The sequence below is a fragment of the Hyperolius riggenbachi genome, chromosome 4 (assembly GCF_040937935.1).
Source record: "Hyperolius riggenbachi isolate aHypRig1 chromosome 4, aHypRig1.pri, whole genome shotgun sequence".
NCBI classification, from domain to species: Eukaryota; Metazoa; Chordata; class Amphibia; order Anura; family Hyperoliidae; genus Hyperolius; species Hyperolius riggenbachi.
In genome coordinates this window covers 94,444,743-94,471,970 of record NC_090649.1, presented here as the reverse complement: position 1 = coordinate 94,471,970, position 27,228 = coordinate 94,444,743, and the positions used below count along the sequence as shown (strand labels likewise).

The 27,228-nt window shown below is 45.2% G+C and overlaps 1 protein-coding gene across 2 annotated transcripts in view; it reads left to right on the top strand.

Annotated features, from left to right (window-relative positions):
• LOC137570422 (isoamyl acetate-hydrolyzing esterase 1 homolog) overlaps nucleotides 1-22,592 on the top strand; it is a 90,038-nt gene extending 67,446 nt beyond the window's left edge. For both annotated transcript variants that reach the window (XM_068279095.1, XM_068279096.1), the window contains 2 exons: nucleotides 6,811-6,932; nucleotides 21,350-22,592. In XM_068279095.1, the coding sequence (XP_068135196.1) occupies nucleotides 6,811-6,932; nucleotides 21,350-21,475 (248 nt within the window). In that variant the 3' untranslated portion in view covers nucleotides 21,476-22,592. The remainder of the gene's footprint in view (nucleotides 1-6,810; nucleotides 6,933-21,349) is intronic.
• The last annotated feature ends 4,636 nt before the right edge of the window (nucleotides 22,593-27,228 follow it).

Genomic DNA, 27,228 nt, shown 5'->3' with positions numbered 1-27,228 from the left:
AGGGCTTATTTTCAGGGGAGGTCCTAAATTCGTGGAAACACAGTAGTAGTGAAGTCTGACTACACTGATTCCAGCTGTGCCCAAAAAACAAACACTGCAGAGAGGAAGATAAGGCTGCAAAATATGCAGGCTTAAAGTGAACCACACATTAAGCACCTTCATGTATTTTACCATATATATCAGCACCTACCCTGCTCTCTGTTTCATTCTTCACTGTTCAGCTTGCTTCTTATCAGCCCTAATAAAATCCCCGACTGAGCATTCAGTCTGGCTTTGCTCAGGAATCATTATAGCTGAGTCTGTCTTCTCTGATGTCTTTTCAAGCCCAAGCCTGCCCCCTTGTGGCTCTGCTATAATGATTCCTGAGCAAAGCCAGACTGAATGCTCAGGGGTGATCAGGGCTGATTAGAAGCAGGGTGAGCAGTGAAGGATGAAGCAGAGAGCAGGGTAGGTGTTTTCTCTAATGTTCCCACTGATATATATGGTAAAATACATGAGGGTGCTTCGTCTCTGGTTCAGGTTCCGTGGTTGCAGTCACACCTCACCATTGACTAAACAGCTGAAAGCAAGTGGTACATCATACCTTAACCCATTCAGGTTCCGTGGTTTTCACGTGAGAAATGTTCACCTCCCATTCATTAGCCTATAACTTTATCACTACTTATCACAATGAACTGATCTATATCTTGTTTTTTCCGCCACCAATTAGGCTTTCTTTGGGGGGTACATTTTGCTAAGAGCCACTTTACTGTAAACGCATTTTAACAGGAAGAATAAGAAAAAAATGGAAACATTCATTATTTCTCAGTTTTCAGCCATTATAGTTTTAAAATAATACATGCCTCCATAATTAAAACTCACGTATTGTATTTGCCCATATGTCCCGGTTATTACACCTTTAAAATTATGTCCCTATCACAATGTATGGCGACAATATTTTATTTGGAAATAAAGGTGCATTTTTTTCATTTTGCATCTATCACTATTAACAAGTTTAAAATAAAAAAAAATATAGAAATATTTCATCTTTACATTGATATTTAAAAAGTTTAGACCCTTAGGTAAATATTTACATGTTTTTTTTTATTGTAATTTTTTTTTTTTTATAGTAAACATTTTATTTGGGTAGTTTTGGGAGGGTGGGAGGTAAACAATAGATTTATAATGTAAATGTGTGTTCATTTTAATTTATTTTTATTTTCAGTTGTAGTATTACTTTTTGGCCACAAGATGGCGGCCATGAGTTTGTTTACATGACGTCACTCTAAGCGTAACACACGCTTAGAGTGACACATCGGGGAGGGAACGGCCAGAAAAGGCGCAGCTTCCGAGAGAAGCTGTCGCTTTTTCAGCGGGGGAGAGGAATCAGTGATCGGGCACCATAGCCCGATACATTTATTCCCTGGCTACCGAATCCGCGGTCGGGAGTGTGCGTGCACGCGCGCGATGGGCCGCGGGAGCACGGTAGCGCGCATGGTTCCTGGACGTAGTTTCTACGTCCAGGAACCAAAATAGGTTAATGTAAATGGGAGTTTGACACCAGTACTTTTTCAAAAATGGCGTGTACAAATATGCAATAGTGTGATACCTAGCATCATGCATTTTTTTTTTTTTTTTCATCACTAAGGAACTGTAGGTTTTTTTTAACTCCATGTGAATCCATATAGTGGTGTTATCCACTTAATTTACAGTTGTTCGAATAACCTAGTGTGTGGGAATTTGTAGTCAGCTTGCATGTGATGGTATGTGTGATGTCAGCTGACCAGTTTTTGTACACACGGCCGTGTATCACTAGTTTTTTTTTCGGGGGGTGGGGGCTAAAGGAGTTTTGTGTCACTGTTTATATGGTCCTTAGTGAACTTTGATATCTGTTTAAGTAGACACCTTTTGTAGTATTTTTTTGTGAATTCCCTTTGATACACACATAACTCTGTACATTTCTGTTCCAATCCTGTCCTGTCAGTTTTGCATCAGATTTCTATCTGTTTTACCTGACAGGATTGGAATTGTACACTTTTTATGTTTGAACCAAGCCATAGAAAACTGATTCAAAACTGACAGGACAGGATGGTAACAGTAATATACAGATTTACATGTGAACTAAGCCATAGAAAACTCATACATATTGTCAAAAACTGACAGGACGGGACTGGAAAGGCACTGTACACCTTTTATGTGTGTACCCACGGAATTTGACACCCGGGCCCATATGCAATTCACTTTTTCACCTGAGTTTTCAACCTGCTTGTTGGTGACTTAAAAAGCATTTTATTGACAAGTTTAAAAATATCACCTAGGAGAAAACTTAGGAAAAAAAATCTAATTGCATATGGGCCCCGGTGCTGATTATTTATTATTATTATTTATTGGATTTATATAGCGCCAACATATTACGCAGCGCTGTACTATAAATAGGATTACAGACAATGATAACAGGGGTGACAGCACAATACAGGTAATTGACAATAGATACAATACAGGTAATAGCAATAAGATACACAACACAATGCAGATAGTATACAATGCCAGATTATACACTGGAGAGGTAGTGGTAAAAATACAAGTTCCCATAATTCTGGGTAAAGTGCACACAGTCATGTATGATACACAAGGGGAGAGGGTCCTGCCAAAGGCTTACAATCTAGAGGGAGGGGTTGGGGACACGAAAGGAGGGGGTGCATCAAGAAGTTCTTGGCAGAGAGGATTAGGGCAGTGTTGAGTTGAGGTAGGCCTCTTTGAAGAAGTGAGTTTTGAGTACTTTTTAGAAGGTGTTAAAGGTGGGGGCAAGCCTGATGGGTAGTGGGAGAGAGTTCCACAGGATGGGGGCAGCTTGAGTGAAGTCCTGTAGTCGTGCATGGGAGTGCGAGATGCGTGGAGTGGATAGGAGGAGGTTGTTAGAGGAGCGAAGTGGGCGGGCAGGTGTATATCTGCTGACAGCTATTTAATAATAATAATAATCTGAACATTTGTATAGAGCTTTTCTCCTGTCTGACTCAAAGCGCTCAAGAGCTGCAGCCCCTGGGACGCGCTCAGGAGGCCAACCTGCAGTGTTAGGCAGTCTTGCCTTGAACTCCTTACTGAATAGGTGCTGACCCTATCCAGGATTCGAACCCTGGTCTCCCATGTCAAGTGCAGTGCCCTTAACCAGTACTTACCAGTACCAGTATTTACAGACACACCCCCCCCCCCCAAACAACCAATTGTTTTGATGGGAGGGCTGACGGGTTGGGGCGCCGAGCGTGTCACTGCAACTTTTGGGGGATTTTGGGGGAAAAGGAGTCATCAGGATGTGGACGGAGCTGACCGTTATAAAACTCTATACAGTGCAGAAGATGTCAGTGCTATATAAATACACAATATTAATATGGTAGGACATTAAACTATGACTATGGTACTATTAGATTGTGAGCTCCTCTGAGGACAGTCAGAAAAGGGGGACATACGAAAGAGGGGAATGCATAGGAGGAGGGGGTAAATAGGTAAAGGCACAAGAGGGCCAGATTTATCAAGAGTGTCTGAGACAAAATATTGGTAGGTTTTTAGAAATCTGTGCAGAACTGTCTCAGACATCGTAAGAAATCATTAGTGCAGATTCATTCTAAAATTGTTGTATAATAGGAGGAGCTAGGAAGCTCTCTCAGACAGTGCAGTGTGTGAGGGGAATTCCTGTTGCTGAGGTAACCAACACACCTGCTGTATTAATAGCAGCAGGCTCTGAGGAGGAATTCAGCAGGGGGAGGAGCACATCACAAATCATGTCTAGCCTGCACTCTGCAATCATGTCTAGCCTGCAGTTCTACATCTTTAGAGCTGCTATCAAGCACTTCTTATTCTGCCCCAGTTTAGGGATGGATTTGCACTTTTCTTAACTGTAGTACAGCTCTAGAAATTAATGCTAAACTGCCACTGTTACCTTGGATTTGAAGAGGAACTCCAGTGAAAATAATGCAATAAAAAGTGCTTCATTTTTACAATAATTATGTATAAATGATTTAGCCAGTGTTTGCTCATTGTAAAATCTTTCCTTTCCCCGATTTACATTCTGACATTTATTACATGGTGACATTTTTACTGTGGGCAGGTTATGTAGCTGCTCCTAGCTGTTTTGGCTGTTAGAGACAGCTGTAAACAGCTATTTCCTGTCTGTGAACCTTGTTACATTGTAACAAACTGCCAAAAGTACCGCGGTCCCAGAGCTTCTTGCGGGAGGGGTTTCAGCACAAAATCAGTCATACAGCGCCCCCTGATGGTCTGTTTGTGAAAAGGAATATATTTCTTATGTAAAAGGGGGTATCAGCTACTGATTGGGATAAAGTTCAATTCTTGGTTGGAGTTTCTCTTTAAGAAGGTTCTTATTATCATACAGCTGTTCTCCCTGCTGGTTAGAACAGATTAAGAAGAAAAAACTGTTCGGTAATGCATTGATAAATCTCCCCCAGAGAGTCTGGTGGGAGAGGAGGAATGGCAGGAAGACCTCTCACCAGGACTGCAGACATCACCAGTGCTGTTTGGCAGGGACATGCTGTTAAAAGAAGCCACTAAAATCTGAAAAGAGGAAAGAGTTATGGGGAAGACAACAGGATGGGAGGGGGAGCTGGAAAAAGATATAAGATTACCTGCAATCAAGCTAATCTAAATTGCCTGGAACTTGCTTCTCTGCTCACTACAGAAGTCGGCTGTCAGCATCTGTATCACTGGCTTCTACAAAAGCAGACTGCCCTTCATTATAGATGAATTACTCTGATCAGGATAAATAATTAATAGTCTAGGGCCACTCTGGTATTACAGCAGCCAGTGCACATGGCTACTAATGACAGGCAACTTCTGAAGCACTAAACACATCCTGCCACCTCTGCCTGCTAATGTCCCAGCTGCAGCACAGCAATCATTCTCTCTACTCATCCTGCTGCTCTGCACATTCACTCACTGCAGGCTGTGTGTAGCAAGCGAGGGGAGACATTGCCCACGGGACAGGAAGGGGAAGGGGGGCTACATCTAGTGCTGGAAGTAGTACAGTCCCCTGCACTGCCTGCTGCTATTTTCCCGAATGTTGCCCTAACTACGAAAAAAGGTCTCAGGTTCAAGAACACCACAGCGGCACCCCTAGCCATGGCTACACCCGGTGCTGTGAGCACCTGCAGCCTTATGGTAGGTATGCCTCTGGCCAGCAGTACTCTCAGTGGGTGATGTGTAATTTCAGTGTACAAAAGCTGAGACAACGGACATGTTCACTCACTGCATACCTTTACTCTGTCTCTGTGTTTACCCATTCCCTCAGAGCATGGACAATACACTGTGCAGCTCTGGCTAGTAAGGTGAGGTGACATGCCGCTCTAGTAAAATAGTGCTACAGTATTTACATATGTAGAACAAGGCAGAGCTGTTGCTCCTGGGTGTTGAGAGAACCAAGGACTTTGGCGGCAGGCCTCCATGTGCACAGGGTTCCCTTTTATCAAAGCACAGTAGTAGACAGTTGGTTACTGTTTACTACTGTGCTTTGATGAAGGGGACCCTTTGTGGCCCCAAAACAATTGTCAGCTTTACAGTATTGAAGAATTGATGGAATAAAAAGCAACTTCACGCTGAATAGTGTGCCAACCTACTTTGGATTGATTGTATCTGAATCACGGTAGTTTGGTTTACTAGCTTGGTTATGCACCCAGTGAACCTTGTGTAACGGTGTGCGACGTTGTACCCAACCCAGGGGCGTAACTAGAAACCACAAGGCCCCCCCTGCAAAACTTTAAATGGGGCCCCCTCCCGCCTTCTCTCCATGCCCAGACTCCTCAAGCATCACTACAGGACACAGCACTGGGGGAGGGGTACAGAGGCTGGAGGTAGAACAGGCTGTACACAAGACCCTGCTGCACACTGAATAGGGACGGTCTACAAATCTTTTGCTGCAAAACTTTGCATGATTCCTTATCAGTGGCTGAGCAGATGCAGTTATTAGAACTGAGCAAAGAGCAGAAAGTTTTTTCTCTCCTTGCCCTTAGTTTGTCTGTCAGGTTGGGGCCCCCTGTGGCTTCTGGTCCCCCTGCGGCTGCATCCCTTGCAGGGTCTATTGTTATGCCCCTGACCCAACCACTTCTGCCATGATTAAAGACGTACAGTCCGAAACATGTTAGCCATTTTATGCTGTACCTGAGTGCCTAAGGGGCCTTCACACTGGCACGGTGCGACATTTTACCGCAGCCTACCACTAGGGCAATGAAAGTCAGGGGCATATCACACTACACGCAACATGGTGCGCCGGAAGTCTAACACAAGCACATACTCACGTTACCATGGGCTTCTGCGACAACTTGCGGCGGAACAAAAGTCATGCAAGTCTATGCCAACGCGCATGTTTTAAAACAACCGCCACAAGTTTTACTCCCTGCGCATGCGCGGAAGTGTATTTTGTCAATACACGTCCGCACAATTCTTCTTTTCAGCAACAGGAAGTGAGCACTATAGAGCCTTACTTCCTGCTTGGCCTACTGCCCGACAGGAATTACTGCGTATTAACACGGTAATCCCCGAAGGCCTGGTTTTGGCGGTGCAGTGTGGTTCCCGCACCACACACCGCTACCGCCAATACACTGTGTGAAACCGGCCTGAAGTTTTTTTTAACTTTCTACCTCCTGGAGTGTGCAGACTTTGTTTGAACCAACATTTCCACAAGCAGCTTGGTGTCCAGCACCCCCAGCAGAGGAGGGGAAGGTAGAGTGGTGTGTCATCAACACCAGAACCTGAGGTAATATGATGTAAGTGCCTAGATATCAGCTACTGTATATATTCACACTTGCCTATGATGTCGTTATCCAGGGTATAAGCTGGACCGACGTAACAGTGTAACTGGGGAATATGCCAAGGCCTGCACTCAGGTTGGTCAGGAGTATGGCATGGATGTTCTGGATCTGTGGACTCTAATGCAAGAAGGAGGTCAGGTAAGGAGATGTAATCCTTTTCACTTTCAAAACAAGCTTTATTATTAGCTAAGAGAAAAAGTTACAAGGTATCGGGCTCGATTCACAAAGCGGTGCTAACCCAGTTTGCATGCCTAAAAGACTTGATAACCATTGCACCACACTGGTGAAAAGCCAGTTTAGGCGTGATAAGTTTAGATAAGTTTAGATCGCGCGCAAAGTCCCGCGCGCAAAGCAGCGCCATTAAACTCTATGCGAAGTGCACCAGACTTTGCTAGTGCAAAACTTTTGATCAGCTGTGCACTGCGGTGCTAACCCAGTTGGTGCTTAAACTTATCGGGCTTGATTCACAAAGCGGTGATAACTCAGTTATCACGCCTAAAAGACTTTAGGCGTGATAACCTTTGCACCACTGAGTTATCACCGATTTGTGCTGCTCTTCGCGCGAAGCTACCGCGCATACGCGCGCGCGCAAAGTCCCATAGGGCTTAATGGGAGCTTCGCGCGAAGCGCCGGGTGCTGCGCGCGCGCCTGCGCGCTTCCGCGCGGAAAACTTTGCGCGCGGAAAATTCGCGCGAGTTTCTTCTTATCACGCCTAAACTGAGTTTAGGCGTGATAAAGGGCTTTTCACAGGCGTGCAAACACTTTGCACCGCTTTGTGAATCAAGCCCATCATGCCTAAACTTATCATGCCTAAACTTATCATGCCTAAACTTATCATGCCTAAACTGAGTTTAGGGATGAAAAGGGCGTACGTTAAAAAGGGGCGCTGGGAAAAAAGGGCGCGGGGTTTTAAACGATAAGCATGGATAACGTTTAAAAATGTATTGTACTGTATTTCGTTTAAAATTAATGTTTTATAAAGTTATAAATCATTAAATAATGTGCATTAAATCGGCAATTGTAAAAACGTTAATCTTTCGTTTAAATAGTGAAACGTATAATAACGTTTAAAAAAAAAAATTACTAAGTAACCCTTCCTGTACCTACCCCTAACCCCTAGACCCCCCTGTTGATGCCTAAACCTAAGACCCCCCCTGTTGGTGCCTAAGTAACCCTCCCTGTACCTACCCCTAACCCCTAGACCCCCCTGTTAGTGCCTAAACCTAAGACCCCCCTGTTGGTGCCTAAACCTAAGACCCCCCTGTTGGTGCATAAACCTAAGACCCCCTGTTGGTGCCTAAACCTAAGACCCCCCTGTTGGTGCCTAAACCTAAGACCCCCTGTTGGTGCCTAAACCTAAGACCCCCCTGGTGGTGCCTAAACCTAAGACCCCCCTGTTGGTGCCTAAACCTAAGACCCCCCTGTTGGTGCCTAAACCTAAGACCCCCCTGTTGGTGCCTAAACCTAAGACCCCCCTGTGATAAGCATTAACCTCCTGAGCGATAATCCCGAGCTGAGCTCGGGGTATGTCGCGCAGGAGGATTTCTCAGGCCCCGCTGGGCCGATTTGCATAATTTTTTTTTTGTTACACGCAGCTAGCACTTTGCTAGCTGCGTGTAACTTCCGATCGCCGCCGCTCGCCGCCGATCCGCCGCTATCCGCCGTTCCGCGCAGCCCCCCCCCTCCCCAACCCCTTGCGCAGCCTGGCCAATCAGTGCCAGGCAGCGCTGAGGGGTGGATCGGAACTCCCTATGACGTCACGACGTCCATGACGTCGGTGACGTCATCCCGCCCCGTCGCCATGGCGACCAGGGAAGCCCAGCAGGAAATCCCGTTCTGAACGGGATTTCCTGCTTACTCTGATCGCCGAAGGCGATCGGAGTGGGTGGGGGGATGCCGCTGCGCTGCGGCTATCATGTAGCGAGCCCTGGGCTCGCTACATGATTTAAAAAATAAAAAAAATAAAAAAATAGTGCTGCGCCACCTCTTGGGCGATATAATTGTATCGCCCAGAGGGTTAATAAAGTTTCAAAAACATATTGTGCGGTTTTTTCGTTTCAAAATAATGTAAAAAAAAAAAAAATTGTACTGTTTTTCGTTTAAAAATAATGTTTGAAAAAAATATTGTACTGTTTTTCGTTTAAAAATAATATTAAAAAATGTATAAATCATTAAATAATGTGTAATCATGAGAAGCAGTAATAAAACATTAAGTCTCCGGGCGCCGCTTTTAAAACGTTATTTTTCTCCGGCGCCCTTTTTTCCTATCGGGCGCCCATTAAACGATATTTATTATGGGAGTGAATGGCGGCGCCCGATTTGTCCACTAGCCTCCTGCGCCCTTTTTTACTGTTACCACTTACCATGAAAAGGGGCTTTTCACCAGGGTGCTAACTGTTAGCACCGCTTTGTGAATCAAGCCTATCATATGAAATTCAATTTCTCTGCCAGCACCATCTGCTGGCGGATGTTTGGCTTTTCATAGTAAGTAAGGCATGTAGTTTATAACAGAGTTGTCCTATCGTCCAATTAATGTGCTGAAAGTAACATTTTTGGAGGGCTAGTGCACACTGATCGGGTTCATGAGGTTTATTTTTGTGGACTGACAGATCTCACCGAGACCTACAGATTGTAGACAGCGAATCAAGGGCTCTCTAAATGCGGCGCCTGCAGGCGGCAGTGAAAATTGTTACCTGTGTTCAGGGGAGCCAGCATTAGATTGAGCTGAGGGAGACGGGAAAGACTCATTAGGATCCAGAGGCTTCCCCCTCCCATGATAAGTTTCCCCCAAGGGCATTTTCTTTCCTTACCGGTTTTCTTTAAGGGTTCAGGTCATGTGACATGAGTTATAGTATATATTTGCATATAGTTTACACTTTAAAGTCAATTGTGAGTTTATTACCTTATGGTACTGTTTGGTGTACAGTGCTGCCCATAATTATTCATACCCCCTGGCAAATGTTTACTTAAAGTTACTTTTATTCTATCAGCAAGTAATTTTTTGATGGGAAATGACATAGGTGTCTCCCAAAAGACAATAAGACGATGTACAAGGGGGTCCGTTAAAAATGGCGCCAGTTATCGTAGGTAAACGGCGCCCCATAGAGAACCACTATCGCTAGTTATTTTTCGTTTTTGACAGCTAAAAAATGGCGCCGGCTTTAAAAACGATATTTATCATTTATATTTATATTTGTATTGCTCCCAAACGATATTTATCGTTTTAACCCTTACTTTGCTGCCGTTTGGAAAATATCTGCCCGCCGGCTGTAATGTTTAATAGCAAAGCCCCCTTAAAAGCTAAAAACACCAAATTTGCAGGAAAACATTTTTTTTCAAAAAGACCTTATAGTTTTTGAGAAAATCGATTTTGAATATTCTTCTTCTGACCATGGGAAAATTAAACGCCCGCCGACTTTAGCGGTTAATAGCAAAGCCCCTTTAAATGCCAGAAACACCAAATGTGTAGGGAATGTTAAGAAGAATAGTGGGAACACGAAGAAAAAAAATTGTTCAAAAAGACCGTATAGTTTTTGAGAAAATCGATTTTAAATCTTCAAAGAGGAAATGTATCTATTTAAATCGCGTACTGACATTTCTGTGGAAACTTTTTCCGCCGACTTTAGCAGTTACCGTATTTTTCGGAATATAAGACGCACTTTTTTTCCCCCAAAACTAAGGGGGAAAAGTGGGTGCGTCTTATATTGTAAAGGTACGGTATTTGGGCCCCAAAACATACTTACCGGTTCCTGCTGCCGTGATCCTGTCCTCCTCCGTCTGACTGCCGCCATCCAAGGGTCATCTGAGGGTCCCAGCCATCCCATCCAGAATCCCGGCTCTTCAGTGTCCCAGTCGCCAGATCGTCTTCACTGCAGACAGCAGCCATGCAGTAATCACGTGCTGCTGCCTCGCCGGCATCCTCCATGGTAACGGCGTCCTCTTCCTAGTTACAATGCCCCCCTTATGTGTGACGAGCGGCGCATGTGCGCCGGGGTCATGCATGGCTTCAGGTGCACATGCGCTGTTCGTCACACAGAAGGGGGCACCGTAACTAGGAAGAGGACGCCATTACCATGGAGGATGTCGGCGAGGCAGCAGCGCGTGATTACCACATGGCTGCTGTCTGCAGTGAAGACGATCTGGCGACTGGGACACTGAAGAGCCGGGATTCTGGATGGGATGGCTGGGACCCTCAGATGACCACAGCTGGGACCCTCGGATGACCCTTGGAAGGCGGCAGTCAGGCGGAGGAGGACAGGATCGCGGCAGCAGGATCAGGTGAGATGCTGCAGGGGCAAAGTGTAGTGTAGTTTGTGTTGGGTGCAGGATTTAGTTAGTGTAGTGTAGTTTGGGTTGGCTGCAGGGGTTAGTTAGTGAAGTGTAGTGTAGTAGTGTAGTGTAGTTTGGGTTTCTACAGGGGTTACTTAGTGAAGTGTAGTGTAGTTTGGGTTGGCTGCAGGGGTTAGTTTGTGTAGTGTAGTGTAGTGTAGTTGGTGGGGGCAGCAGGGGTAAATGAAGTGTAGTGTAGCAGGATTTAGTGTAGATGAGCAGTTCAGCTTAGATAGAGACAGTTTTGAGGGGTTTAAAGGTCCATAAGACACCCCTGCACCATAGACGCACCTAGGTTTCGTTTTTTTTTTCCTGATTTTTGCCTTCTAAATCTAGGTGCGTCTTATATGCCGGAGCGTCTTATATTCCGCAAAATACGGTAATAGCAAAGTCCCCTTGAATCCTAGCAACACCAAATTTGCAGGATATGTTAAAAAGATACTGGGAAACAATATTTAAAAAAAAAAAAATTAAATTTTTTTTTTTTTTAAATTAAAATTTGTGGGTTATGTTCAGAGTGTGGGAAATTTTTTGAAAAAAATGACGTGGGGTCCCCCCTCCCGAGCCTCTGTAACCCCTTGTCTCCCATGCAGGCTGGGATAGCCAGAATGCGGAGCCCCGGCCGACTGGGGCTTCGCACCCTGAGCTATACCAGCCCGCATGGTCCATGGTATGGGGGGGCTTCGGGGGGGAGGGGCGGCCAAGCCTTCCCCTCCCCCCCGGAGCCCTTGTCCAATTCATGGACAAGGGGCTCTTCCCCACCTCCGGTGCCCCAGGAGGAGGTGGGGGCGACGACTCCCTGGGCGGGGGGGGGGGGGTTCATGGTGGCATCTGGGAGTCCCCTTTAAGAAGGGGACCCCCAGATGCCCACCCCCCTCCCAGGAGAAATGAGTATAGGGGTACTTTGTACCCCTTACCCATTTCCACAAAGGGTTAAATGAAATAAAAACACAACCACGAGAAAAGTCCTTTAATGTTCTAAATTAACCAGAAATACTTACCTGTACCTTTAAGAAAAAAATCCCACGTCAATCAGGTCCCACGACAGTATCCTCTATCTTGCGACCTTCTGTTACATGTTGATTGAAGATCTCCGCCGCCCCGATGCCACACACGCCGCCTCCGCCGCACTGCTCTTAGCTGTACTTAGTATAGCTAAGAGCAAAAAGCATCTTTAAATTTTAGCTCCAATGGTCCCCATTGGTTCCTTAACAGACCAATGGGGATCAGGAGGATCCCCATTGGTCGATAAGGAACCAATGGGGAGCCTTGGAGCCAAAATTTAAAGATGCTTTTTGTTCTCAGCTATACTTAGTATAGCTGAGAGTTGCGTCTATGCATCTATATAGACGCATTAGCGCTAGCTGCCGCTGCCCTCCCTGCCTCCCCCCACCTGTCACCCTCACCCATGCTGGCACCCATGGGTGCATTAGGTGCCAGCATGGGTGAGGGTGACAGGTGGGGGGAGGCAGGGAGGATAGCGGCAGCTAGCGCTAATGCGTCTATATAGATGCATAGACGCAACTCTCAGCTATACTTAGTATAGCTGAGAGCAGTGCGGCGGAGGCGGCGTGTGTGGCGTCGGAGATCTTCAATCAAGATGTATCAGAAGATCGCAAGATGGAGGATACTGTCGTGGGACCTGATTGGCGTGGGATTTTTTTCTTAAAGGTACAGGTAAGTATTTCTGGTTAATTTAGAACATTAAAGGACTTTTCTCGTGGTTGTGTTTTTATTTCATTTAACCCTTTGTGGAAATGGGTAAGGGGTACAAAAACTATAAGGTCTTTTTGAAAAAAAAAAATTCCCTCTTGTTCACAATTTTCTTCTTAACATTCCCTGCAAATTTGGTGTTTTTAGCTTTTAAGGGGGCTTTGCTATTAAACATTAAAGCCGGCGGGCAGATATTTTCCAAACGGCAGCAAAGCAAGGGTTAAAACGATAAATATCGTTCAGGCAGGACAAAAAAAAAAAAAGTTTTAAAACGATAAATTTCGTTCAAAAGGTCTGCACTATTTTAACCTTTAAAACGATAAATATCGTTTTAAACATATATCGGGCAGAAGGGGGCGCCAATTTTTTGCCGGCGCCATTTTTAACTAGACGCATGTACAAGAGGCATTATTGTGGGGGGAAAACATTTCTCAGCTTTTATTTACATTTGAGCAAAAAGTGTCCAGTCCAACGTTATTCATACCCTTCACAAACGAATCCATCTGAAAATGGCGCCTGCGAATAAAGACGCACGGTGTTGCCGCTAATCCGTTTGCCGCTTATCGCTATTTAACGTTAAAGCCTTATTGTTATTTAACGTTAAAGCCTTATTGTTATTTAGCGTTAAAGCCTTATCGTTATTTAGCGTTAACACAAAGAACCCTCTCTGTACCTATCCCTAACCCCTAAACCCCCCCTGGTGGTGCCTAACCCTAAGACCCCCCTGGTGGTGCCTAACCCTAAGACCCCCCTGGGGGTGCCTAACCCTAAGACCCCCCTGGTGGTGCCTAACCCTAAGACCCCCCTGATGGTGCCTAACCCTAACCTTGACAGTGTTACATTAAATCCATTCACATTTTTTGCAGTTAAATAACGTCTGCAGTTTGGCTTATGTAGGGCGCTATTGATAAATAACGTTACTGTGGGCAATAAAGTCTGCTGTTTGGCACATGAACGGCACTATTGATAAATAACGTTAATGTGTGCCGTTTTTCTTCTTTTTTCCCTGTGCGCCATTATTATGCAGTACTAACGATAAATAGCGATAAGCGTATCTTTTTAATGCGGCGCCATTTTTATGCATAGGCGCTGTGCGCCATTATTCACTGATCCGTCACAAACTGTCACAGTCTGTGTGAAAATCCAAAGCTTTTTTTACCATTCCAAATAGTCCAATCTGTTCTAAAGCATCCTAATTACCCTGATTAATTGGGAACAGCTGTTTTAATCAACTCAACAGGTGAAAAACAGCAGCTCTCTGCAGTTGGTTTGTGGACAGTCATGGCTAAGACAAAGAAGCTCAGTGTAGACCTGCAGCTGTGCATTGTAGCTGCTCACAAGTCAGGAAAGGGTTACAAGGTCATTTCTAAATGTTTTCAAGATCCAGTGGCTATAGTGCAAAGTATTAGTAAAAATACAAGATGTTGTGCACTGTGAAAAATCTCAGAGGATGTGGTCAGAAGCCAAAAGTGACACCTGTGCTGGCCAGGATGATAGTGCGAGAGGTGAAAAGGAATCCAAGGATCACCACCATGGCCATCCTGGTGAATCTGTGTCTGGGCTCTGCTGGTGGCAATGCCTCATGATAGACAATCCAACAGAGGCCGAGTGCACACCAAAAACCTCTAGCAGATCTGCAAAACGCTACAGGTTTTTGAAGCAGATTTCAGGGCGATTCTAGACATGTTTAGAGACGATTTCTACACATGCCTAGCATTTTTTGCAGCGTTTTTGTGTAGCAGATTTCAAATATTGTTACAGTACAGCTGTAACTGAACAGCTTCTGTAACAAAAACGTCTGGAAAACAGCTCTGATCTAGCGTTTTTCAGAGCGGTTTTCCACTTTCCTATACTTTAACATTGAGGCAGAAACACCTCAGAAATCTAAAAAATGCTGCAGCCTCCGAGTTCGCGTTTGTGGAAAAAACGACCCGCCAGTGGCGGACTGGCCCGGGGGGACAGGGGGCGATTTCCCCCCGGGCCGCCTCCTGAACCTTGTGTCAGGGCCGCCCAGGGCCGATACTTATGTTATAGATAAGCTGCTGGCTTCCTCCCCCGAACGCAGTGTTGGCCTCTAGTGATTCGGGACCTCGCTCCTGCTACAGCTGCTGCTAGGCAACAGAGGTCCTGCCCCCTGTCAGCAGAAACAGTCAGCCAGTGAAGAGAGAGGGCTCTAGCGCATCATTTGAAGTGGCCAGGCTGCCGGAGGATTCTAGTCTTGCCTGGTGAAAGGAACGTTGCAGTTTCTCCCTCAATTCCAGCCTCCTGGGTGAAGCTGGAAGGGACACTGATCACAGCAGACACCAGGTACAGACCAGACACTGCCCTTTGTAAGCCGATACCTCCTCTTCATTTGTTTGTTTTCCTTTGCACAGGCCAGCTCTGATGACACTAGCCCTGCATCTCCGTCTCCTGTACATACCTGTAACCCTTTCACTGCTGCCTTCTGGTGTTAACTTTTTGCAGCACTGGAACTTTGTATTTAAGTCATGCATATTTATGTATTCTTCTGCTTTGGCTGCACACTGATACATTGTACTACATTAACAGCATTAAGCACTTAGGGACTTCTGAGGTAAAATATATAATCTATTTTTTACTCACCTGGGGCTTCTTCCAGCCCCAAGCAGCCATCTCAGTTCCTCGCAGCAGCTCCAGCCCTTCTTGGTGTCCCCGCTAGCCACCTGCAATAATGGCGACTTGCTGGCAGGGTCAGTTCTCATTACGTCAATACGCAACACCGGCATTAGAAGGAAGCAGGGGGAGAGAGAGAACGCTTATCATGGGGGGGGGGGGGGGGGCAGGAGTAGGTGAATTGACTGCCGCTGCTCCCACTGCAGGGAGTGGGGACCAAAGGAGCCACAGTGGGGGAACACAGGAGCCATGGTGGTGGGGCACAGGGGGGAACACAAGTGACAAAAGAGTGACAAAAGGTGACACAGCTGGACAAGAGGCAGAGGGGGGAACAGGTGACACAGGGACATGAGGCGACACGGAGGGGGACAAAAGAGGTAAAGGGGGAACAGATGTAACACAAGGGGATGAAATTTATTGGGGGGCAAAAAAAGACACAGGGGACATGAGGTAGCAGAGGTGACACGGGAAACAGATGTAACCCGGGGGGTCAAAAGAGGGGAACAGGTGACACGGAGACAAAAAAGGCACAGGAGAAACAAAAGTGACACAGGGAAAAAGAGGAACAGGGGACATGAGGTAACACCGAGACAGACAAAAGAGACACAGAGGTAACACAGAAAGGGGCAAAAAAAAGGCACAGGTGGAACAGGTGACATAGAGGAGGACAGAAGAGGCACAGAAATGACTGTTCTGATTTAGGAATGGATTCAGATTAAGAACAAACCTATATTCCCTATCTCTTTCATTAACCGGGGACTACCTGTATTACGCTAGCTTCTTTATTAGGTATGTCTTGCTAGTACTGAATATGATCTTTTTTGCCAACAGAACTGCCTTAATTCTTTATGGCATTATTCAGGGATTTTTGGTCCATACTGACATAATAGTGTCATGCAGTTGGCCCCACCCACATCATGCCATGGTCACGCCAATTTTTGTCATTTACCTCACTGTCGTAATACCCCCCAGACATCCCCCCCCCCAACCCCCCCCAGGGCCTCTGGGTTGTGTTTTCCCCCCAGGCCAAAAGGTCCCAGTCCTCCCCTGCGACCCGCTCTGGTGTGCACCATCCCATTCACTTTCATTAGCCAAGCGGTTTTCCCCCTGCAAGCTCCAGAACTGCTCTGGTGTGCACCAGCCTAGACACTGGCACTGCTGGGTTCCACGGAGGTAGTCCAAGGAGGATGCCACTTCTCCAGATAATAAGGCACACAAAAGCCCGCTTGGCTTTTGCAAATGCTCATCTGGACAAAGAATAATTCTTCTGGTCTTCTGAGTTATGGTCAGATAAAACAAAAATGTAATTGTTTGGTCACAATGATGTTTCCTTCATTTGCATGCAAAAGGAGAACCCTTCAACCCAAAGAACACCATCATCACTGTCAAACATGGTGGTGGGAAGGAATATAATGCTTTCCTCTTTCATCCAGCACACTGGCTGTTGCAATTGTTTAGTATTTTACTTAGTTTCATCCATGGATCAGAGGTAGCTTTATTTGTTACGGTTTGCCATCTATTTGCTTTAATATATTTTCATTATACATACCTACTGTGCTTTGAGACCATTGGATCATATTTTCGTGCTATCTGGACCTTCTGCACTTATTCTAAGTAATACATGTTTATTATACTGCCATATACGGGGCATAGCTAGAAATGACTGGGCCCCATAGCAAATTTTTTGTATGCCCCCCCCCTCAATGACCTTCCAACCCAATGCACCTCTTGGACCTCCCACCCAAACATTCCTCCAGAACCCTCCACCCCAACATTCAAACACCCCTCCAAGTCACCAGAAAATAATCGCAATGTGGGGAGCATTCACCAGAAAATAATCGCTATGTGCGCAGTATTCACCAGAAAATAATCGCTATGTGAGGAGTATTCACCAGAAAATAATCGCTATGTGTGCAGCATTCACCAGAAAATAATCGCTATGTGTGCAGCATTCACCAGAAAATAATCGCTATGTGGGGAGCATTCACCAGAAAATAATCGCTATGTGCGCAGCATTCACCAGAAAATAATCGCTATGTGCACAGCATTCACCGGTAAATAATCGCTATGTGGGGAGCATTCACCAGAAAATAATAGCTATGAGGAGAGCATTCACCAGAAAATAATCGCTATGTGGGGAGCATTCACCAGAAAATAATCGCTATGTGGGGAACATTTACCAAAAAATAATCGCTATGTGGGGAGCATTCACCAGAAAATAATCGCTATGTGGGGAACATTCACCAGAAAATAATCGCTATGTGGGGAACATTCACCAGAAAATAATCGCTATGTGGGGAACATTCACCAGAAAATAATCGCTATGTGGGAAGCATTCACCCGAAAATAATCGATATGTGGGGGGCAGTCACCAGAAAATCGCTATGTGGGGAACATTCACCAGAAAATAATCGCTATGTGGGGAGCATTCACCAGAAAATAATCGCTATGTGCACAGCATTCACCAGAAAATAATCGCTATGTGGGGAGCATTCACCAGAAAATAATAGCTATGAGGAGAGCATTTACCAGAAAATAATCGCTATGTGGGGAGCATTCACCAGAAAATAATCGCTATGTGGGGAGCATTCACCAGAAAATAATCGCTATGTGGGGAGCATTCACCAGAAAATAATCGCTATGTGGGGAACATTCACCAGAAAATAATCGCTATGTGGGGAGCGGTCACCAGAAAATAATCGCTATATGGGGAACATTCACCAGAAAATAATCGCTATGTGGGGAACATTCACCAGAAAATAATCGCTATGCGGGGAACATTCACCAGAAAATAATCGCTATGTGGGGAGCAGTTACCAAAAAATAATCGCTATGTGGGAAGCAGTCACCAGAAAATAATCGCTATGTGGGGAGCATTCACCAGAAAATAATAGCTATGAGGAGAGCATTCACCAGAAAATAATCGCTATGTGGGGAGCATTCACCAGAAAATAATCGCTATGTGGGGAGCATTCACCAGAAAATAATCGCTATGTGGGGAACATTCACCAGAAAATAATCGCTATGTGGGGAACATTCACCAGAAAATAATCGCTATGTGGGGAACATTCACCAGAAAATAATCGCAATGTGGGGAGCATTCACCAGAAAATAATCGCTATGTGCGCAGTATTCACCAGAAAATAATCGCTATGTGAGGAGTATTCACCAGAAAATAATCGCTATGTGTGCAGCATTCACCAGAAAATAATCGCTATGTGTGCAGCATTCACCAGAAAATAATCGCTATGTGGGGAGCATTCACCAGAAAATAATCGCTATGTGCGCAGCATTCACCAGAAAATAATCGCTATGTGCACAGCATTCACCGGTAAATAATCGCTATGTGGGGAGCATTCACCAGAAAATAATAGCTATGAGGAGAGCATTCACCAGAAAATAATCGCTATGTGGGGAGCATTCACCAGAAAATAATCGCTATGTGGGGAACATTCACCAAAAAATAATCGCTATGTGGGGAGCATTCACCAGAAAATAATCGCTATGTGGGGAACATTCACCAGAAAATAATCGCTATGTGGGGAACATTCACCAGAAAATAATCGCTATGTGGGGAACATTCACCAGAAAATAATCGCTATGTGGGAAGCATTCACCCGAAAATAATCGATATGTGGGGGGCAGTCACCAGAAAATAATCGCTATGTGGGGAACATTCACCAGAAAATAATCGCTATGTGGGGAGCATTCACCAGAAAATAATCGCTATGTGGGGAGCATTCACCAGAAAATAATCGCTATGTGCACAGCATTCACCAGAAAATAATCGCTATGTGGGGAGCATTCACCAGAAAATAATAGCTATGAGGAGAGCATTTACCAGAAAATAATCGCTATGTGGGGAGCATTCACCAGAAAATAATCGCTATGTGGGGAGCTTTCACCAGAAAATAATCGCTATGTGGGGAGCATTCACCAGAAAATAATCGCTATGTGGGGAACATTCACCAGAAAATAATCGCTATGTGGGGAGCGGTCACCAGAAAATAATCGCTATATGGGGAACATTCACCAGAAAATAATCGCTATGTGGGGAACATTCACCAGAAAATAATCGCTATGCGGGGAACATTCACCAGAAAATAATCGCTATGTGGGGAGCAGTTACCAAAAAATAATCGCTATGTGGGAAGCAGTCACCAGAAAATAATCGCTATGTGGGGAGCATTCACCAGAAAATAATAGCTATGAGGAGAGCATTCACCAGAAAATAATCGCTATGTGGGGAGCATTCACCAGAAAATAATCGCTATGTGGGGAGCATTCACCAGAAAATAATCGCTATGTGGGGAACATTCACCAGAAAATAATCGCTATGTGGGGAACATTCACCAGAAAATAATCGCTATGTGGGGAACATTCACCAGAAAATAATCGCTATGTGGGAAGCATTCACCCGAAAATAATCGATATGTGGGGGGCAGTCACCAGAAAATAATCGCTATGTGGGGAACATTCACCAGAAAATAATCGCTATGTGGGGAGCATTCACCAGAAAATAATCGCTATGTGGGGAGCATTCACCAGAAAATAATCGCTATGTGCACAGCATTCACCAGAAAATAATCGCTATGTGGGGAGCATTCACCAGAAAATAATAGCTATGAGGAGAGCATTCACCAGAAAATAATCGCTATGTGGGGAGCATTCACCAGAAAATAATCGCTATGTGGGGAGCATTCACCAGAAAATAATCGCTATGTGGGGAGCATTCACCAGAAAATAATCGCTATGTGGGGAACATTCACCAGAAAATAATCGCTATGTGGGGAGCGGTCACCAGAAAATAATCGCTATATGGGGAACATTCACCAGAAAATAATCGCTATGTGGGGAACATTCACCAGAAAATAATCGCTATGCGGGGAACATTCACCAGAAAATAATCGCTATGTGGGGAGCAGTTACCAAAAAATAATCGCTATGTGGGAAGCAGTCACCAGAAAATAATCGCTATGTGGGGAGCATTCACCAGAAAATAATCGCTATGTGGGGAGCATTCACCCGCGCTGGCAGTTTGATTATTTCCAGATTTTAGGGTCTAAATGTGGTGCGATTTTTTTTCACACTCTTTTAGACCATAAAACCAGGAAAAAATCCTACCACAGTGAGAACTGCGGCAGCCCTGCACTTACTACATCCCTGGGATCCAATTATGCAATTCTCCCTCCGTCCTCCGAGTGGCACTGTACCCCTATAGTGAGATCACTGTCTGCCATCATGACAACAAAACGGTGATCTCACCTGAGGGATCCAGAGCCTCTGAGGACCAGAAGAAAAATGGGTGCCAGCAGAGCTGGGACAAGGTCCTCCAGCACCCAAGGCTGAGACACCAAAGTGCGCCCCTCCATCCCTCCCACCTCAGCTGTCACACACTGATTGCTATTAGACTAAGAGGGCCACAGGGCCCACAACCTCCCCAACACCTTAATATCTAGTTATCTGGCTTGCAGTCACTGTTATGTATCCCCTTTTCTTATTTCTTTCTGCTTCAAACACAATTAGGAATGACAGCTAAATGAATTGTGCGCCCCCTCCTACACTGCGCCCTGAGGCTGGAGCCTCTCCAGCCTATGCCTCGGCCCGGCCCTGGGTGCCAGTGTGGATCCTGGGGGAGGTGAGGTGAATCGCACGCTGCGCTGCACTGTCCATGCATATAGTCAGGCTCGGGATTACCGCTCCTGGCTTGTTTTATTCCACCCCAAGCCTGACTCGGCGTTAGCATAGTGAGCCATTAAACCTCCTTAGTGGTAAGACTGGACACAGGGCATCCTGAACCCTAAGACTGGCTCTGTTTACATGTAATGTATATAAAGTATTTACATCAGTACTGACCAATGTGATTGATGTGTTCACAGAATTTTACAGCGTACCTGTCAGACGGGCTTCATTTATCTGATGAAGGTAACCAGTTCCTGGAGTCCAAACTGTGGCCAATTCTGGAGAAGAAGCTGTCCTCTCTCCCCCACATCCCCAACACCTAAAGGTGCCCATACATTATTGGATTTGCGGCACTGATCTCTGGCAGATTAGATCATAATGATCAAATCTTCCAGAGATCGATGCCACAGTGCGGCCCCCCAATCATAATTTCGACTGATTTCCATCTGCAATTAATCAAAACTATCGATCTAGCATGCTGAAAAGATCTTGCTTGAAAGGGTGGTCGTTTTATATAGTTTATAAGGCATCCCTGGGGCCAAATACTTTTTTAGTTTTGTTTTAATGCTCTAATTCCCTATAAACTAAACAAGCCTCGCCCACAGCTCCTTTTGTTCCTTGGCACCAGATCCGATACAAGGTCCTTCAGCACCCAAGGCTGAAATACCAAAGTGCGCCCCCTCCCTCACCCCAGCCATCACACACTGATTACTATTAGCCTAAGAGTTGCCCCAGGGCCCCCAACCCCCCCAACACCTTAATCTCTTGTTATCTGGGTTGCAGTCACTGCCATGTATCCCCTTTTCTTATTTCTCTCTGCTTCAAAAATAATAGGGGGATGATAGCTGAGTGAGTTGTGCGCCCCTCCTACACTGCGCCCTGAGGCCTGGAGCCTCTCTCGCCTCTGCCTCGGCCATGTTTGGCACTGTAGCAAGGGCTTATAGGAGCTCAGTCTTGGCAGGAGGAGGTTACTAGCCATTGATTTCAGAGGCAGAGGGGAGGAGGGGGGAGGAGAGGAGACTGAATTTACACACATGCAAGCTGATAGCATCTCCAGCCCTCAGCCTGCGACAATGTGACAAACAGAACATGGCTGATCTCATTGTATCACAAGAATAAATGATCATAAACTTTTGAAGCTGTTTGCAGCTAGATATGCTGTGTAAACTTTAGATAAGATATATAGACAAGTTACTTGTGTTTCATCTCGAATCCGCTTTAAAGTGACTTTGTATTGAAAAAAAGTTCCCCTGGGGGGTACTCACCTCGGGAAAGGGGGAAGCCTCTGGATCCTATCGAGGCTTCCCTGTCCTCCTCCATCCCACGGCGGTCTCACTGTAGCCCACAGAATGCGCAGTTGACAATTTGTCAGGCTGTGCAATATTTCCCTGTTCCAGTGGGGGCGCTGTTGCTGCTCTCCGCACGGAAATAGCCGATCTCAGTTGGGTCCACTCTACTGTGCAGGCGCAGGAGACTTGCGCCTGTACAGTAGAGCGGACCTGACTGGGATCGGCTATTTCCCCCTATTTCCGAGCCGAGTGCCGCTACTGCGCCTGCACTGGAGCTGTGAAGGTAAATATTTACAACCCCGCTTTTCGGGTGCTACCGTGAGACGGAGGAGGTTGGGGGAAGCTTCGATATGATCCAGAGGTTTGCCCCTCCCGAGGTGAGTACCCCCCATGGGCATTTTCTTTTGAGACAGATCATCTTTAATAATAATAATCTGAACATTTGTATCCAGTAAGTTCAAGGCAAGACTCCCTAACACTGCATTTGTATTGCGCTTTTCTCCTGTCAGACTCAAAGCTTTCAAGAGCTGCAGCCACTGGGATGCGCTCAAGAGGCCACCCTGCAGTGTTAGGGAGTCTTGCCTTGAACTTACTGGATAGGTACTGACCCTAGCCAGGGTTCAAACCCTGGTCTCCCACCTCAGAGGCAGTGCCCTTAACCAGTACACTATCCAGCCACTTTAAACTGAGTGTTATTTTGTATCAGTTCCCAAGCCTTGCTTTCTTCAAGAAAACCTGTAGTGATGTGGATATGGAGGCTACAATGTAAAGCTGGCCATACACTGATAGATTACCACCGGATGTGGCAGATCAATCGATTCCTCTCTGATAGAAATTGATTCAGGAAGGAATCGATTCCTAGCACACAGTGCACATCTATTTTCCAGCAGGGAATCTATTGAAAATCGATTGTGCTGCAGCGTTGCTGCTTGCGCTGCTGTTTGATGCAGTACAACTCTTTGGGCCGTCGGGCTACAGCTACGCTGGTCCCTCCCCCAATTGATCTAGATCTTCCATTCTGTCTGATAGATTCTTTTAATTTTTCTTCCGTCGATTGATCGGACATTTTGGGGGCATCGTTTCCTTGCAGATTGATTACATCTGCAGGAAATCGACCACAAAAAGTGTATGGGCACCTTTAGACCACCTCTCTTTTCTCCTGTCCTGCAGGACTGTTAATCTTGTGTTCATGACAATGTGCCCTTTAAGAGTTTCACTGGAAAGGGTCTAGATTGTAACCCCCTCTGAGGGACAGTTAGTGACAAGATAATATACTCTGTACTGCACTGCGTAATATGTCGGCGCTATATAAATACTTAAATAAAAAATAAATAAGGGGTATGGCCCAAACTACTGGATCAATGAGATGCAGCCAGCATGCAACTTGAAAATCAGCCTCACTCAGTAGCTGCTAAGCAACTGATCAATTCTCTACAAAACAAGTACAATTAAACATAAAAGAGCAGAAAAATTATATTTTTAGATTTTTTTTACTTTGATTATTTTCAGATTGCTCACATGGGACTATCATGTCTCTGTGACAAACATAATTCTCTCAAAAGTATACATGATCACACCACTCATATACTCTCTGTAGTCTAGGCAGTCATAGTTTCTTTCACTGAGTACCAGAGGCGTAGCTGGGGTTTTCACCACCCGGGGACAAATACAGTTTCTGCACCCCCCTCTGGACAAAAAAGGGTGTGGCCACACATCAGAATGTGGTCAAATGTTATTTAGATAGCCATTTGTGCCCCTTTACCCCATTCATATTGCCATATGTGCCCCTCTTTAGATAGCCAAATGTGCCTCCCCATTCATGAAACCAGATGTGCCCCCTTTAGATAGCCTTTTTCTGCTGCTGTTAATGCTACTGCACTCCTCCGTAGAAGGAGAGAGAGAAGTGGGGACACTTTGGACAGCCAGCGAGTCGCCACTCATGCACGTGGGGCTGAAATGGCCATGCTGAATGCCCTCACAGTGCTGCACCCGGGGACATATGTCCCCCCTTGCCCACCCATAGCTACGCCTCTGCTGAGTACCTTAACAGAGCTTCCTCACTAAGACAGCCACACCTACTGCACTGCAATAATCATCATACTGTTATAAAAATATTGTACAAGTGATTTCACATTGTGTGGAAAGATGTCTGTTCTGCTTTAAAAAAATATTAAAATTTGAATAATATAGTCACATGCAGATTTAAATTGTCTATAGATTATTCATTAAAAATGCATTTGTTAATGTTGATTGTGTTGTGTGTTTATTTGGAAAATCTTATCATGCTTACTTATGGCCCTTTTGTGCTCCTGATGGACTTTCTCCCATAGGTGGGGACAAGGCTTGATTCACAGTGGAGCCACACTAGAGTGTTTTTATGGATTGCAAAAACTAACAGTAAACCTATGTTATTAATAGGATATGTTAACACATGTGTTTGCAACAGAGCCATCGTATCCATAGCGGCCAAAAACACAAAGTCCCAACTTGCACCATTTTTCTGGAGAAGCGGATTAACCCCCTTGCCGGTCTAATTCCCGCGGCAAGCACTTTTTTAAAAAAAATTTTTTTTTAATCATGTAGCGAGCCCAGGGCTTGCTACATGATAGCCGCTGAGCAGCGGCATCCCCCCACCCACTCCGATTGCCTCTGGCGATCAGAGTAAGCAGGAAATCCCGTTCAGAACGGGATTTCCTGCTGGGCTTCCCCGGTCGCCATGGCGACGGGGCGGGATGACGTCATGGACGTCGAGACATCAGAGGGAATCCCGATCCGCCCTCAGCGCTGCCTGGCACTGATTGGCCAGGCTGTGCAAGGGGTCTGGAGGGGGGGGGGGCGGGTAGCGGCGAATCGGCGGCGAGCGTAGTATGCTGCGTGCAATAAAAAAAAATTATGCAAATCGGCCCAGCGGGGCCTGAGAAATCCTCCTGCGCAGGTTACCCCGAGCTGAGCTCGGGATAACTGGCAAGGAGGTTAATTTCTCATAGAAGCCTATAGTGGAAACACATCCATTCTGGACTCTACAAGAACCATAGTGGACCACTGGAGTAGATGTTGCCCTTTCTGCTCCAGCTGGCAATTTGTAATTGGGCCCCAGTGCAGGCCGAGGCTATATGTAGCCTTTCCCTATCACTCTCTATGTGAGGCTATGGAAGTGGTATTGTTCATTGCAATGGCCTCCACAGATGTCGATAGTAGGGGGCATCTTAGATAAGGTTCCTTCCTATCCCTACATCATCACAACTCACAGGGACCTTGCTGTCAAGCACTGCCGAATGCTTGTAGACGTATTCAGAGAACAATTTCTTTAATTTTCTACCCATGCAACCTACATATTGCAGGTCTCGTGGGAAAACCAATTACTTTTTGCAGTGAAATACAAGGCATTAGGACACTGATATATATTCACATATCTGACATCTATTTACAGGGATAAAAACCTGTAAGACCAGGAAGCATAGTAGCCCGTTTCCTTCTGGTGGGCACATAACTCTTAACTAATGTATTGGCCAATCTAATGTATTGGTCAGGTTTCATAGGGAGATGCTTGCCCAGAACCGGATCCCTCTTAAAAATATTCCATTTTTTTTTTACATAATGTTTATTGTATGATGATCACTGTCTGGAATTGGTGGTCACAAAAGCAAATTCTTTGCACTTTGTACAGGTGGGAGTGTTGCAGTGTCTCCCCTTAAAGCGGACCCAAACCAAACATTTTTTTTAATTCAAAATATTTAGTTGCACCACTCTGACACATACAAATATAAATAAACACTCCTTCAAGCCTATGAGCATTTCAGTGCATGCTTTTCACCCTCCTCTGTGCATAACTAGGATTATACTGGGGGCACCCATTAGCAATTCCTCCATTGCCGGACACCATCTACTCCACCAGTTTGCCGGATTTTTTGCCGGCAATATGAAAGGAAGGGAGGGGTTTCTCCAATAAATGTAAAATATTTTATATTTGTCATCATGCAGCTGAAAAAATGCTGCTATTTATTATTATAATTTAGAAAATAGATTTTATTTCTGAAATCTTGTATTTGTAGTTTGGGTCCACTTTAACCTAATCTCCAACCCCTCCTCAAATACTCTTTATCAATCTCAGCACCTTCATACCACTTTTCCATCAACTGGTCCACAATAATCTGAGACTGGACCCAAAAGTCACTCGTATCTCTTGCACAATATCTTCTAAACCTGCAGAATTAACCCCTAGGAACATTCTGCAGCCAGGTGGAATAATGGCATCTGTCCACAGTGATATAAGAACTTTGATTTGTCTCTTAACTACTTGAGGACCACGGGTTTATACCTACCTAGTGACCAGGTGATTTTTTTACAATTCCGCACTTCACTGTTACCTCCTTTTCTTGTTACCAATAGAGGGATTTTTGGTGGTCTCTAATTATGGCTGCGATTTTTTTTTTAAATTAATTTAAATAGTTGTTTTTTTTCTTAAATAAAATAACCTATTTTTTTTTTTACTATCCCTCCCTCCCTCCCCCCAAAATCTTCAATCACCTCTCATAGGCATCAGCCCATGAGAGGGATTAGATTGTGAGCCACTCCAGGGGATAGCTAAGTGACAAAGCTGTCCCCTGTACAGCACTGAACTAGATCACAGCACTGTACAAAAGAAAATAACTTTTCTAACAGCCTGCCAGCTCCAATCGCAGCTGGCAGGCTGTTTACAGTGGGCTGCTTTGCGACCCGGCAAGGAACGCGTGCGCATGTCCGCACCTACTCCTTTATAATCCTTGCCTTCAGGACCTAAGTTGACT